We start from the raw sequence: 12044 nt of genomic DNA, 5'->3' as shown, positions 1-12044 counted from the left end.
CCAGCCTGGGCGAAAGAGTGAGACTTCGTCTCAAAAAAAAAAAAGATAATGTATTCAACAGTGTCGTTATGGCCTCCTTTTTGGTATTGTTTTTGTGTTTTAAAACTGTAGACATCAAAATACCCATTCTTACGTTGTGTATCCATACAGTGTGATACCATGGTGCCATTCAAAATGATGGTACATATATAGTCTTCCCTCAATATCCATGGGGATGAGTTCCAAGACCCCCAGTTATACCAGAATTCACTAATGCTTAAGGCCCTTCTATAAAATGGTGTAGTATTTGCATATAACCTATGCACATCCTTCCAAATACTTTAAAAATATAAATGATATATAGGCCGGGCGCAGTGGCTCACACCTGTAATCCCACCACTTTGGGAGGCTAAGGTGGGCAGATCACGAGGTCAGGAGGTCGAGACCATCCTGGCTAACACAGTGAAACTCCATCTCTACTAAAAATACACAAAATTAGCCAGGCGTGGTGGCGGGTGCCTGTAGTCCCAGCTACTTGGGAGGCTGAGGCAGGAGAATGGTGTGAACCCGGGATGCAGAGCTTGCAGTGAGCTGAGTTCGTGCCACTGCACTCCAGCCTGGGCAACAGAGCGAGACTCTGTCTCAAAAATAAAATAAAATAAAATAAATAAATATAAATGATATGTAAATAGTTGTCATTGCTATTTTTTTTTAATTGTATTTTAAAAATTGTTTTATTCTGAATATTTTTGATTTGTGGTTTGTTGAATCTTTGGATGCAGAACCCATGGATACGGAGGGCTAGCTGTATGTGTTTATTGCCATGGAAACATGAAAATGATAAGTAAACAGAAAAGCACATTGCTATGTATATCCGTTTATAGATATGTCATAGTGATCTGTTTAGCGAAATAGTGACCCAGTAATCTTTGGTGGAATTTTGGCTGTCTTTATTTTCTTTATATTTCTCTATATTTAGTTTTCTAGAATGAGCTTGTGTCACTTTTAATGGAAAAAAACCATTTTTTGATCTCCTATTATTGAAAGACATTATGCTAAGTCTTTTGGGGGAAAGTCCTTTTCTATGATCATTGCTCTCTAGGGTTTGGATGAGGAGAGGAAGTGAATGCAGATGGCTCTCTCTGTCCTCTGGGGCCAGGGGGCGGTGAGGCGTGTGAGTGGTTCCCCAGGCGTCTGGAGCCAGTGGCAGCTGAGCACTGGACGGGCAGCCTTTGAAGGCTGTGGCAGACAGATGCCAGCAGACAAGCACTCTGCTGGTGGTGGACCAGGAGGAGAGGAGTGAAAGTGGCGAGTCTTTGGAAGCGTGTTGAGCAGCTCTGCGTTGCTTGGAGCTCAGGGTTTGTCGATGAGTGGTGGGGCTGACGCTAGATGGGCGGGTGACATCCTGTTACAGAGTACCTTGGAGACCAGGGTGAAACTTGAGGCCCACTTGGAAAGCTGTGGTAGGGGCCACATGGTAAGCATTGACCTTCGGGTGATACACCTGCTAGTAAGGTATAGGAGTATCTGAAACAGGTGATGACAGAGATGGAGAATTGCTCCTGTGTCAGGTGATGAGGGGGAAGGCATGAAAAGGGAAAGAAGGTTCTGGTGGAAGGAAGGTGCCATCCACTGTGATGGTGTAGTCTTGTAGATGATAACTTTTTGGGGGAACCAGCAAAAAGTGGAAGATGACTCTGCTGTTTCAAGCTTGAGTTGAGGGGAGAATAGTGAGTGGTGCGTTTGAAAAAAATAAGCAAGTCCAGTAGAATGTGGAGTGTGTGTGTTTGTTTCTTAATCTTGAGAGGATGCTATGAAATTAATTTTAAACCTGCTGAGGATGAAAGAAATCGATTGAAAGTATAGAATCAATCAATAGTAGAGGTTGTAGGGAACATGATTTCCCAGTTGTAGCGATTGAGAGATTGGAGCCTGGGAATTGGATTGGCTGTTCTGTTCTGCACTCAGCCCAACGAGCAGTTACAGCAGACCTGAATCAGGATGATCAAGTCTGTGCTTTGGGCCAAGCAGGGACTTCGAACAGAGCTAGATTGACAAAACTGCCGTGCATCTGTTTTTGTAAATTTTTATGGGAACACAGGCACACCGCTTGTTTACATATCATCTCTGGATGCTTTTGCTCTACAGTGGCAGAGCTGAGTAGTTGGGACAGAGACTGTACAGCCCATCAGCCTAAACTATTTACTCTCTGGCCCTTTAAGAGAAAGATTCCAGCTCCTGGTCTAGTTAATTGAAATTGTCACCGAAGAAAACCAGCACATGCAAATGCCGTGAGTACCTGGATGAGTACCTAGATTGTGTGAAGTGGGCTTGAGGGCAGTGGATCTCTGTGGGGCTGTGTCAAACAGAGTCCTAAAGGCTGCACCTAAAGCTACTCATAACAGACAAAAAGCCATCACCTTGAACACATGACACATTTGCAGTTGGGGTCATTTAATGATCTCAGTGAGGCTTAGCTGGAAAAGCTACAGCTAGAAATATGCACGTGGGATGTGTCTGTGTCAGGGGTTACTGAAGCCGTGAGTGAACACGAAAGAGAGTGTGTAGGTCAGGCATGGTGGCTCACACCTGTAATCCCAACACTTTGGGATGCTGAGGTGGGTGGATCACGTGAGGTCAGGAGTTCGAGACCAGCCTGGCCAACATGGTGAAACCCCATCTATACTAAAAATACAAAAATTAGCCGGGTGTGGTGGTGTGTGCCTGTAGTCCCAGCTACCGGGAAGGCTGATGCAGGAGAATCGCTTGAGCCAGGAGGCAGAGGTTGCAGTGAGCCAAGATTGTGCCACTGCACTCCAGCCTGGGCAACAGAGTGAGACTCCATCTCAAGAAAAAGAGAAAGAATCAAACCAAGTGCAGAAATCTGGGAAGGAGCATTTGCTGGCTCTAAGAGACAGATGCACTAATGAAGGACAGAGACCAAAAGCAGCTAGTGAAAGTGGTTTAGACTAGTTCTTTTTTTTCTTTTTTTGAGATGGAGTCTCGCTCTGTCGCCAGGCTGGAGTGCAGTGGCGTGATCTTGGCTCACTGCAACCTCCAACTCCCTGGTTCAAGCAATTCTCCTGCCTCAGCGTTGCGAGTAGCTGGGATTACAGGCATGCACCACCACGCCCAGCTAATTTTTTTTTTTTTTTTTTTTTGAGACCGAGCCTTGGTCTGTCGCCCAGGCTAAAGTGCAGTGGCACGTTCTCAGCTCACTGCAAGCTCCGCCTCCTGGGTTCATGCCATTCTCCTGTGTCAGCCTCCCAAGTAGCTGGGACTACAGGTGCCCACCACCATGCCCGGCTAAGGTTTTCTATTTTTAGTAGAGACGGGGTTTCACCATGTTAGCCAGGATGGTCTCAATCTCCTGATCTCATGATCCACCCACCTCAGCCTCTCAAAGTGCAGGGATTACAGGTGTGAGCCACCGCGCCCAACCTAGAGTCTAGTTTTTGTTCGATGTCTGAACCTTGAAGATTTTGGTTTTCTATAACATAATGAGGCAGAAGTCATACCTGATTTAACATGCTCAGTGCATTTTCTTTAATGGTAAAATGGTGTTCGCAGTTGAAAATAGAATCTTACACACATTTTGTTTTTAAATTCAGATGATGGAGCAGTGGTATCACCTGACCTTGGGGACATGTCTCCTGAAGGGCCGCAGCCCCCCATGATCCTCTTGCAGCAGCTGCTGGCCTCAGCCACCCAGCCGTCTCCTGTGAAGGCCATATTTGATAAACAGGAACTTGAGGTACAGCCATGCAGCCTTGACAGTTTTTAATCCACAGCACTAAATTGTGAACAATTTTTTTCTAGATGTATATTTTCTTAACGATCTATTCTGAATTTCAAGTGATAGTATGCAAATAATTCTAATGATTCATTGGGGTTTAACCCTGTTTGTGCATAGTCTGCAGAACATTATAATACTAAAGACGGAGAGGGTTGAAGTTTAACCTTATTTTGGATTTGTGTAAATTGTTAAAAAATATTAACTAGATGCAGCATGGGTTAAATGCTCACATCTTCACGAAGGGATCTTTTTCCAGGAAGTAGAATTATTCAAAGAGGCTTGTCAGGACTCTGGCACCCGTTTGTCTGTTTCATTCACTCAGGAGCCTCTTCGGGGGTGCTCTGGTGCCACCATCCTCTCAGCTCTCTCCATGCTGTGGAGCAGGTGAGGGCAGCAGCGAGGCACACGGTCAGGGCTACAGGACGTTCCCATAGAGGAGGCGACGTGATTGAGTGTAAGAGGGATGGGAGCTTTCATGGCTGGCAACATAGAGGATTAGAGATGTTTGTTCCAAAATCTTTCTTGCTGTGTAATACATTAAACATCTGGATAAAATATCAGAGACAAAAATAAAACTGTCAGTACTCAGTTTGGCAGTCAGAAATTACCCTAACAGAAACCCTCAGATAGCAGGGCCCCTCTGGGAGCAAGGGTCCAGATGAGGCAGCCACTGTCTTGGACAGGTCGGAGGCCTCCCCCAGTCCTAGAATGAGCTGGAAAGATGGTGGGGGTGCAAAGGGAGAAAGCAAGAAACGGGTGTGACCAGGAAGGAGGAGGTTGGCCATGAGCTCTTCTGAACTCCAGCTTCTTCTCAGGTCTGGGAACCTCTGAGGTGAAGGTTCATTTTAAAGGGCCTGGTTGTGTTTCCAGTATCCCTGGCAGAGATCAAAAGAAGACGCTGAGCAACTTGAGAGCACGTGGGGTGGTGCGCAGCCTGCAGTCATGCTGGGAGATGCCGAGTGTGAACACCTAGAAGGCCATGTAGAGTTGTCCTTCAGGAACTGGGAAGGACTGTTGTACAAAAAGAGACCTGCTGTTTTGTCTCCATGGATTCCGATGGAGAGTCATTGTTCTTATCTCTTCTTTTGTATGAAATGCCTTTTTTCTCTGGTTGCTTTTCGTATTTTCTGTTATCTTTGGTTTTCTGCAGTTTCCCTAAGCTGGGCTCATGTATGCAATGGTGGCCCACCCCGCCCACCCCACTGTCCTCCTTGAAATTTGCTTAAGCTGCTTGCATCTTTGGCTTGATTTTTGTTCCACTACCAAATTTGGAAACTTTTGACTATTGTTTCTTCCCTCTGTCTTGCTCTTTTTGTTCTTTTCTGGAAATACCATTATACATCTGTTACACTGTTAGTGAGTTTCCTTTTACGATTTTAATAGAAAGTCTTTCTTCTCTTTGTTAGTAGCTTGGTTAGTTTGTCTTGATCTGTTTGAAAGGTCAAGATGCTTTGCTTTGTTGGGCCTAATCTCTTGTTATGTCCATCCAAGACATACTTTATTTTATATTTCTCACATCTCTTATTTCCATTTGGCTCTCATTTAATAGTTTTATATCTCTTCTGACAGTTCCTGTCTTCATCCCTTAAGTCTGTCTTTTTTTTTTTTTTGACAGAGTCTTGCTCTGTCGCCAGGCTGGAGTGCAGTGGCGTGATCTCAGCTCACTGCAATCTCTGACTCCTGGATTCAAGTGATTTTCCTGCCTCAGCCTCCCGAGTAGCTAGGACTACAGGTGCCTGCCACCACGCTTGGCTAATTTTTGTATATTTAGTAGAGATGGGATTTTACCATGTTGGCCAGGCTGGTCTCGAACTCCTGACCTCATGATCCGCCCGCCTCGGGCTCCCAAAGTGCTGGGATTACAGGTGTGAGCCACCGTGCCCGGCCAAGTCTATCTTTTACTGTACATTTTAAAACATATTTCTGATAGTTATGTTGAATTTCTTGTTTGCTAATTCTAATGTCTGCCCACCTGTTGGTGTGCTGCTCTTTGCAGTTTTTTTTCCTTGATTATAGTCAGTTATTGGTTGTTGTCCTTCACATATGTGAGAATTTTTATTTCATTCTGGATTCTTTGGACGTTGTATTGGCTCTGGGTTCTGCCTTCTCTGGAGAACGGGGAGTTTTCTTCCCACAGGCAGTTCAGTACCTGACAGTCCTCCTTGATCCTGAGGTGGCTTGGTGCCAGGCTTTCTAATGATTTTTTATTTGCCCTTAGCCCTGGTTGTGGATCCTTAATTCTCAAGATTTAGAATCTCTTCTGGGCGTCTCTGGAAGCCTTGACATTCTCCTCCCCACCTCTAGTTGATTGAGCTTGAGCCTCAGATGCTGTCCTGGCCCTGGGCAGCTGGGGAGCCCCGGCAGCCTTCCAGCGGTCCCTTTGTGCCGAGCCCAGGCTCTTCAGAGGTGCTTCAGTTTAGATTCAGCTGTAGATTTCGGGTAGTCCGTCTGCACATTTCATGGTTTTCCCTCTGTGGTTTCTTTTTCAGGTGGGCTTTCCCTCGCATTCTGGTTGCTCTGGCAGGCCGGGAACCCAGCCCCTGCAGTGCAGGAAGGTGCACCGTCTGTGGTTAATGTGCATCTTGCCTGCAGGCTTCCCTGGATTAATGTGCATCTTGCCTGCAGGCTTCCCTGGGTTAATGTGCATCTTGCCCGCAGGCTTCCCTGGGTTAATGTGCATCTTGCCCGCAGGCTTCCCTGAATTAATGTGAGTCTTGCCCGCAGGCTTCCCTGGGTTAATGTGTGTCTTGCCTGCAGGCTTCCCTGGGTTAATGTGCATCTTGCCTGCAGGCTTCTCTGGGTTAATGTGCGTCTTGCCTGCAGGCCTCTCGGGGTCAGGGGTTGTGCTCGTTTTATTGCTGATTGCTTCAGCTGTTCTCCAGTGCCCTCAAGCAGTTTTAAAAAATATTTTATCCAGAGTTCATGATTATTATCAGCCAAGGGTTAGTCCAGTGCACCGTAACTCCCCATTATCAGAACCAGAACCCTTGGCTCAATCTAGCTCTGAATTTTAAACTTTTAGGATGAAACCTGTCACTTCCAAGTTACCCAGACTTCGCTGTAAAACCCTAGGCTTTGATACTTCCTGAGCGCTGGGGGGCTCCACAGTGTCCTTGGTTTCTTCCTGATTCCTTCCTCACATGCCCAGTTTAACAAAATAGCAAGTCAGCGCTATGAGAGCAGCTGGGGAGGAGGACCAGGGAGTTGCAGATAGATGAGGGAAGTGCTGTTTGTGCTGTAGGTGGGGAGTTCCCAGCTGCAGAGACTGGCAGTTTAGATGTTTTCTGATTCATTGCAGTGTGTTTCCCAACTAATACTTTTATTTCTCTTATTTTTTAATACCTCGTTTAACCTCACTGTGGTTATTTAACCCTTGAATAGTTGAGGGTTGGTTTAATGGTACATGAGAGTCCTGTGTCATTTCTGGCCTGTCTAAAACACAGGTGCCTGTGGCCCCCACCACAGTGCCTGGTTAAGGCAGGGGGAATGCCTTTCTCCCTGCTCCCTCCAGCCCCTGTGACTGCTCACTTAGGGCTGTAATGAAGTTTTCCTTAATGGACATTGATACTTGGCTAATTTAGTAGGCTCTCTGTCTGCTGAAACAGGAAAGTTATTTTATGACCAAGTATTTTCTCTGCATTAAACCAAGAAACTTGGCTTTGTCATTTTCTAACATGTTTTAGGAACTCATTGAAAAACACACATGAATGTGGGCTTTCTAGACTTGCGTACTGCAGTTTGCAGTAGAAGGCCATCACCCCCATGTTCCTAGACTGTGTAAGCTAGCCGAGGGCACTTCCCAAACCTCCCAGGACCCTCTTGTCTACCCAGGCTGCTGCACTGGCCGTGTGCCAGTGTTTGGCTGTGGAGTCCACTCACCCTTCGAGCCCAGGATTTGAAGACTGCAGCTCCAGTGAGGCCACCACGCCTATCGCCGTGCAGCACATCCGCCCTGCCAGAGTGAAGAGGCGCAAGCAGTCGCCCGTTCCCGCTCTGCCGATTGTGGTGCAGCTCATGGAGATGGGATTTCCCAGAAGGAACATCGAGTTTGCCCTGAAGTCTCTCACTGGTGCTTCCGGGAATGCATCCGGCTTGCCTGGTACTTCGTTTTCCTGGCCTCTGCTTGCGTGTGTGTGGGTTCCCGCTTCAGGGCTGTTGACTCACGGTGGCTGGTGTGCTGTGTGTGCCTCTCTTAGGTGTGGAAGCCTTGGTCGGGTGGCTGCTGGACCACTCCGACGTCCAGGTCACGGAGCTCTCAGATGCAGACACAGTGTCTGACGAGTATTCCGACGAGGAGGTGGTGGAGGACATGGATGATGCCGCCTACTCCACGGTCAGTGCCTGCTGTGTGACCGCCCGCACCTGGGCCGCTGTCTGTCTAGCGCTCTGACAGTCTTACAGCTTGGCTTTCTCTGTCCCTTGTAAGAACTAACTTTATCTACTGTGGACTGTTCCATAAAATCAACCTATGGTATTGCCGGGCACGGAACAAAGCTGTGTTTCACTACTGAAGAGATGATTGGGTTTCTATATCATAATTATTTTTAGCTTTAGAACAGACCCTTGTTCAAACATCTAATGATCTTTGGTAGCCATTAGAAGATATTTTATTAAAATACCATGTTTTGACACATCAGTTTCTGACCTGAGTAAATTGTTCATAGGATTAATTTGGAAGTGCCTTAGAAATTTTGTATACTTGTAGCTTTTGAAATTCATTCCTGCGTACTATGCTACTGCTATTAGTCTTTTTTAAATGAAGATTTTTATAGGGAAAATAAAGGATTTCATCCTCCACTTTTTAATATTATAGATTTCACAGACTTATTTCTTTTTGAGTAGGTTTATCGAGTTCTTTTTTTTTTCTTTGAATGTGTTTATTTCTTGTAGTCTACTGGTGCTGTTGTGACGGAGAGCCAGACCTACAAAAAACGAGCTGATTTCTTGAGTAATGATGATTATGCTGTGTATGTGAGAGAGAATATTCAGGTGAGTAATTGTCTTAAGCTGGAGCCTTGATCCGTTTTTCACTCAGCAAATATTTGAGTATGTCCTATATGCCAAACATCAGTGGACAGAGGCCCCTGCCCTCAGGGAGCCTGCCTTCTGGTGCTGGAAGACATACCTGACCAGTGAGCTCATGGTACGCTAGAAGGTGCTGTGTACCCTGGAATGAGAAAGAGCAGACTACGGTAAAGGGGTGGGAGTGAGGGCACATTCCAGGGATAGGGGGCTGCAATGAGAAGGTGAGATGGGTGCAAAGCCTACAGGGTGGGAAGAGTGGCTCAGCAGGATGGGCACCCAGACAGAGGCTGCTGTGGCTGCCCCAGTGGAGCCAGAGGACAGAGGGGCAGATGGGCTCGGGGCAGCCGGAGAGCACAAGTGGCCTGTCCACAGTGGACATGGCACAGAGATGGCTGTTTTCTGCTAGTCCCACTTGTGACACTTCCTACATACCTTTCCTTGTTTTTCTTATGTAATTCTCATTGCCATCAAATTTAAAAAATCTAATTATGTTTTATATAGTCCTTTATCTACTTTAAATCATTTCTTGTCCTAATTCTCTTGTTTTAGTATATTTTAGAGAAAATCCCCCAAATCATCTCATTTCACCTGTATGTATGTCAGTGTGTATCACTAATAAAGAATCTTAACATAATGACATTTCTGTTTACCAGCATTACCTAACAAAATAAATAATAATTCCTTAATATCATCTCATCTCTAACGCTTGCTTGTAGTTTTCCAGTGTTCTCAGAAATGGCTTTAATGGTTAGTTTTTGAACTTGGATACAACCAAGATTGTATGCCTTATCTACATTTGGTTGATGGATCTTTGAAGTCTATTTCAACCTAGAGTGGTTCCCCCTTGTCTTAGCTCAGTTGGCTATAACACAGTACCATAGACTGGCAGCTTCAACAACAGACATTTATTTCTCATGGTTCTGGAGGCTGGAAATCCAAGATCAAGCTGGTTTCTGGTGATGGCCCTCTTCCTGGCTTGTAGGTGGCTGCCTTTTTTTTTTTGAAACAGAGTCTCACTCTGTCGCCCAGGCTGGAGTGCCAGTGGCATGATCTCAGCTCACCACAGCCTCTGCCTGCCGGGTTCAAGCGATTCTCCTGCCTCCGCCTCCCGAGTAGCTGGGATTACAGACATGTACCACATGCCTGGTTAATTTTATATTTTTAGTAGAGACAGGGTTTCTCCATTTTGGTCAGGCTGGTCTCGAACTCCTGACCTCAGGTGATCCGCCTGCCTTGGCCTCTCAAAGTGCTGGGATTATAGGCGTGAGCCACCATGCCCATCCTGGAGTCTCTTCTTATAAAGATCCTAATCCTGTTGTGTCAGAGCCCCACTCTTATGACATGATTTTACCTTAATGACTTCCTTAGAGGCCCCTTCTCCTAATACTGCCACATTAGGAGTTGGGACTTCATGAATTTTGGGGGGGACACAAACATTCATAATAACCCTCCTTCCCCCATCCTCTCCTTTCATGCTATTTATTTGTGGCTGAAACCATGTCCTCCAAATGTCTTACAGTCCGCATTTGGTGGTGGCTTCCTTGTGGCTAACATCTTCCTCTCTCCCTGTTTCTCCAATATAGTAGGAGTTAGGGTTGGAGGGTGATTGGACCAGGCTGAATCTCAGGCAGGAAGCTTCGTAGGCATGTACTCCCTCCAGCCCCATCTCAACAGGCAAGCAGGTTTGGGTGGGTTGGGTCTTGTCAGCCTGCTCCTTCCTTGATGACATTCTGTATTAATTGTCCATCTCATAGCTCCAGTAGGCATTACCTAGACCTATCATTAGGGGCTGCACCATAGTGATTTTCTAACTTCATCTTCTCTGAGTTCGTTAGCTGGAATTCTCTTCTGTGAAAAAAAGCTTTGTTATTAATCTTGGTTACTCTTGATAATACAGAGAGACTTTGTCAGTTTTCAGAATGATGCATTGGTGTTCTGATATGTATAAAGATGACCAGGAAGCTTTGTTTTCCTTATTATCATGATGACCAATCCATTGGCTTTTAGAGTGTGATGTTTCCACCGTTACGTTTTTGATGATCAGGGAATCCTTTTGAGTGAACCCAGTAATCTTTGAAAGCTCCCTTCCTTTATGACACAAGTTGATCCAGGCTCTTCCTGTATATTTCCTGCCTGAGACACAAAGCCAGACAGTGTTCTAAAGAGTTTCTGTTCCCTTTAGCATTAAATAATACTTAGAATGCACTCTGAGTGCTAGATGAAATTCTTTTTTTTTTTTTTTTTTTTTTGAGATGGGGTCTCACTTTGTCGCTCAGGCTGAAGTTCAGTGGTGTGATCTTGGCTCATTGTAACCTCCACCTTCTAGGCTCAAGCAATCCTCTCAACTCGGTCTCCCGAGTAGCTGGGACCACAGCCATGCACCACCACGTCTGGCTAATTTTTGTATTTTTGGTAGAAGTGGGGTTTCACCATGTTGCCCAGGTTTGTCTCAAACACTTGAGCTCAAGCGATCCTCCTGCCTCAGCCTCCCAAAGCGCTAGGATTACAGACGTGAGCCACCGTGCCTGGTCAGAATTCTTTATTAAGAGTAGAGTAATACTACTTACCATGACTCATTTGACCTGTGTACATGGTGGACTGGATCTCCAATTTCCTTTTAATTCTAGGTGGGAATGATGGTTAGATGCTGCCGAGCATACGAAGAAGTGTGCGAAGGTGATGTTGGCAAAGTCATCAAGCTGGACAGAGATGGATTGCATGATCTCAATGTGCAGTGTGACTGGCAGCAGAAAGGGGGCACCTACTGGGTTAGGTACATTCATGTGGAACTTATAGGTGAGCACATTCTTTGTTCAGTACTTTTGCTTTTTCTTAGAGACAGAATTCCCATAAATGGATACTGATTATAATGATTTGTTATTGAAATCTGTAGGCTATCCTCCACCAAGTTCTTCTTCTCACATCAAGATTGGTGATAAAGTGCGGGTCAAAGCCTCTGTCACCACACCAAAATACAAATGGGGATCTGTGACTCATCAGAGTGTGGGGGTTGTGAAAGGTAATATTATCTGGGTGATAATAAAATTCCTGGTGTTAACTTTTCATTAACGCATGTGTACTTAGTATTTCTTTTTGTTCAAGCACACAAAAAAGAAAACAAGTGTGAAGAAAGAGATAGAGTGTTCCTTTGCTTGTCAGTGCCTTCTGCCAAAGGCCACAGAGGAACTCACCTGCAGTGAAACAGTCAGATTTATTAATATTAACTCATTGCAGTACAGGAGAA

General features: G+C 45.5%; 1 protein-coding gene across 7 annotated transcripts in view; it reads left to right on the top strand.

The window, feature by feature from the left end:
• HERC2 (HECT and RLD domain containing E3 ubiquitin protein ligase 2) overlaps positions 1 to 12044 on the top strand; it is a 223973-nt gene that overhangs the window by 122813 nt on the left and 89116 nt on the right. For all 7 annotated transcript variants that reach the window (XM_055278481.2, XM_063640239.1, XM_055278480.2 and 4 more), the window contains 6 exons: positions 3591 to 3733; positions 7607 to 7874; positions 7972 to 8108; positions 8666 to 8764; positions 11428 to 11596; positions 11694 to 11819. In XM_055278481.2, coding sequence (XP_055134456.2) covers positions 3591 to 3733; positions 7607 to 7874; positions 7972 to 8108; positions 8666 to 8764; positions 11428 to 11596; positions 11694 to 11819 — 942 coding nt within the window. The remainder of the gene's footprint in view (positions 1 to 3590; positions 3734 to 7606; positions 7875 to 7971; positions 8109 to 8665; positions 8765 to 11427; positions 11597 to 11693; positions 11820 to 12044) is intronic.

The sequence above is a fragment of the Symphalangus syndactylus genome, chromosome 5 (assembly GCF_028878055.3).
Source record: "Symphalangus syndactylus isolate Jambi chromosome 5, NHGRI_mSymSyn1-v2.1_pri, whole genome shotgun sequence".
Lineage (NCBI taxonomy): Eukaryota > Metazoa > Chordata > Mammalia > Primates > Hylobatidae > Symphalangus > Symphalangus syndactylus.
The sequence above is the reverse complement of the archived record's forward strand: the minus strand, read 5'-3'. Positions and strand labels throughout refer to the sequence as shown.